This window comes from Melitaea cinxia, chromosome 26 (assembly GCF_905220565.1).
Source record: "Melitaea cinxia chromosome 26, ilMelCinx1.1, whole genome shotgun sequence".
NCBI lineage: Eukaryota > Metazoa > Arthropoda > Insecta > Lepidoptera > Nymphalidae > Melitaea > Melitaea cinxia.
The window spans coordinates 5,320,248-5,322,745 of record NC_059419.1 but is presented as its reverse complement, the minus strand read 5'-3'; the positions used below and the strand labels follow the sequence as shown (position 1 = coordinate 5,322,745).

The window sequence follows — 2,498 nt, the reverse complement described above, 5'->3', positions numbered from 1 at the left end:
ATTTTACATTTTTAAAATCTAAAAGACGCCACATCCGAATTGTTTGGATGTATATTGTCGATTTGAAACCTTTATTTTAATTACGTTCTTTAATTTAAGGGGTGAGGTTACCGTATGACGGGATGAACATTAAATGTTTGACAGTTACGAAACCCTTAAAACATACATTTTGTTTTGGAAAATTGTTTTTCTCTTACTTTTTTTTTCTCGTCAATTATCCAATATTTTTAATATTACTATCCTATTCCGGACTTAAAAAAAAATCCAAAAAATCAAATATCACAAAAATTGGTCCAGCCATTTTTGAGTTATACTTGAGGTGTAATTAACACAACTATAAGCCTTTATAAGATGTATTACTTATATCCAAGCTGAGGTTATAACGCTCAAATTATTGTTTAAAAATCAATTTGCTGTATTGTAATTTTGTGTATTAGTAAAACGTATAACGATTTTAATTTTTTAAAAACCTTTTTTAATATTAATAATGAAATAAAATATTACTTTTAGTCAAAATTTAATAAAATAAAATTATAAATACACAATATAATAAAGAAATTCTTAAAAACGCTGTCTAGTCCCCTTCGTCACCACCTTCCTCTTCTTCATCGAACTCCCCTTCCTCCTCAGCAGTGGCATCCTGGTACTGCTGGTACTCCGACACCAAGTCGTTCATGTTGCTCTCAGCTTCCGTGAACTCCATTTCATCCATCCCCTCTCCAGTGTACCAGTGCAAGAATGCTTTACGTCTGAACATAGCTGTGAACTGCTCAGAGATACGCTTAAACAACTCTTGTATAGCAGTAGAATTACCAATAAAAGTAGCAGACATTTTCAAACCCCTCGGAGGAATATCGCACACCGCAGTTTTGACGTTATTAGGAATCCACTCAACAAAATAAGATGAATTCTTGTTCTGTATATTCATCATTTGTTCATCGACTTCTTTCATTGACATACGGCCTCTAAAAACTGCAGCGACTGTTAGGTAACGGCCGTGACGAGGGTCGCAGGCAGCCATCATATTCTTCGCATCAAACATTTGTTGAGTCAATTCTGGAACCGTCAACGCTCGGTACTGTTGACTGCCTCGAGATGTCAGAGGAGCAAATCCAGGAATAAAGAAATGCAGACGGGGGAATGGAACCATGTTTACGGCGAGTTTTCTTAAATCAGCGTTCAATTGTCCAGGGAATCTCAAACAAGTGGTAACGCCAGACATCGTAGCGGACACGAGATGGTTTAAGTCACCATAGGTCGGTGTGGTCAATTTTAGCGTTCGGAAACAAATATCATACAGTGCCTCGTTATCAATACAATAAGATTCATCAGTGTTTTCTACAAGTTGATGAACAGAGAGCGTTGCATTATATGGTTCGACTACCGTGTCAGATACTTTCGGAGAAGGGACTACGCTGAATGTATTCATAATACGGTCAGGATATTCTTCTCGAATTTTCGAAATGAGGAGCGTTCCTAGACCAGCGCCAGTGCCACCACCAAGAGAATGTGTCAGCTGGAAACCTTGCAAGCAATCGCAACCTTCCGCCTCTTTTCTTACAACATCAAGAACAGAGTCTACTAATTCTGCGCCTTCAGTGTAATGACCTTTGGCCCAATTATTACCAGCACCAGATTGACCAAAGACAAAATTATCCGGCCGGAAAATTTGTCCGAACGGTCCTGATCGGACAGAATCCATGGTACCTGGTTCAAGATCAACCAAAATGGCTCGAGGCACATATTTACCGCCTGTAGCCTCGTTGTAGTACACGTTAATCCGTTCCAATTGAAGGTCCGAGTCACCGTGGTATGTGCCAGTTGGATCAATGCCATGTTCGTCCGATATGACCTCCCAGAACTGGAAATGCGAGATTTATGTTACTGCATGGTTATACAACCATTAGAGTACTTTTATTTTGATTGCTTCGGCCAGCTCTGAGCTATTAATATCTTTTATGGTATCAATGGAGAAATTTTTTACGAATATTTCTACATATTCTATTTGCCTATTAAGTAAAATAATGGAAATGCGTTCTTGAAATATTTGTTTTTTAAAACCGTAAGTTTTAAGTTTAAAATTTTTGCACGTTTTAGTAAGTAAGAAGAGATAAATACCTTAGCGCCAATTTGATTGCCACATTGTCCGGCTTGTATATGTACGATTTCTCTCATTATGAAATTATTTTAATCTTTAACTTAAATAAGATTTCAAGACACCAACGGTAGAAGTTTCACGGCCTACTAGATAAACGGGCTTAAAACAAATGTGATTTTTTAATAAAATTCCATTTGATATTTCAAAATTCAAATTTAATTTTTCTTATTTTTCATATTATTCGACCTCAACGATTATGTACAAGGAGGTTTTATATGTTGTTTCCCTAATTTAAAATTTAATAAATTACAGATATAAAAGAATATAAAATGATGATTTTGGGTTAGATTCCCTCTTAGGACCAATATTTGTATTTGTACAAATATTTGTTTCCGGTTTG

At 36.1% G+C, this 2,498-nt stretch overlaps 1 protein-coding gene across 1 annotated transcript; it reads right to left on the bottom strand.

Annotated features, from left to right (window-relative positions):
- Positions 1-500: 500 nt before the first annotated feature.
- Positions 501-2,175, bottom strand: LOC123666589 (tubulin beta chain). The gene is made up of 2 exons (XM_045600692.1): positions 2,119-2,175; positions 501-1,861 (listed from the first exon to the last, which is right to left on the bottom strand). The coding sequence occupies exons 1-2, from the start codon at positions 2,173-2,175 to the stop codon at positions 575-577; spliced, it is 1,344 nt and encodes a 447-aa protein (XP_045456648.1). The 3' UTR covers positions 501-574.
- Between the last annotated feature and the right edge of the window lie 323 nt (positions 2,176-2,498).

Bases quoted from the DNA above. Each gene is read 5' to 3' on its own strand.
- LOC123666589 (XM_045600692.1), bottom strand. From the start codon at position 2,175: ATGAGAGAAATCGTACATATACAAGCCGGACAATGTGGCAATCAAATT. The intron at 1,862-2,118 runs GTATTTATCTCT...TCGCATTTCCAG, and splicing joins GCAATCAAATTGGCGCTAAG to TTCTGGGAGGTCATATCGGA.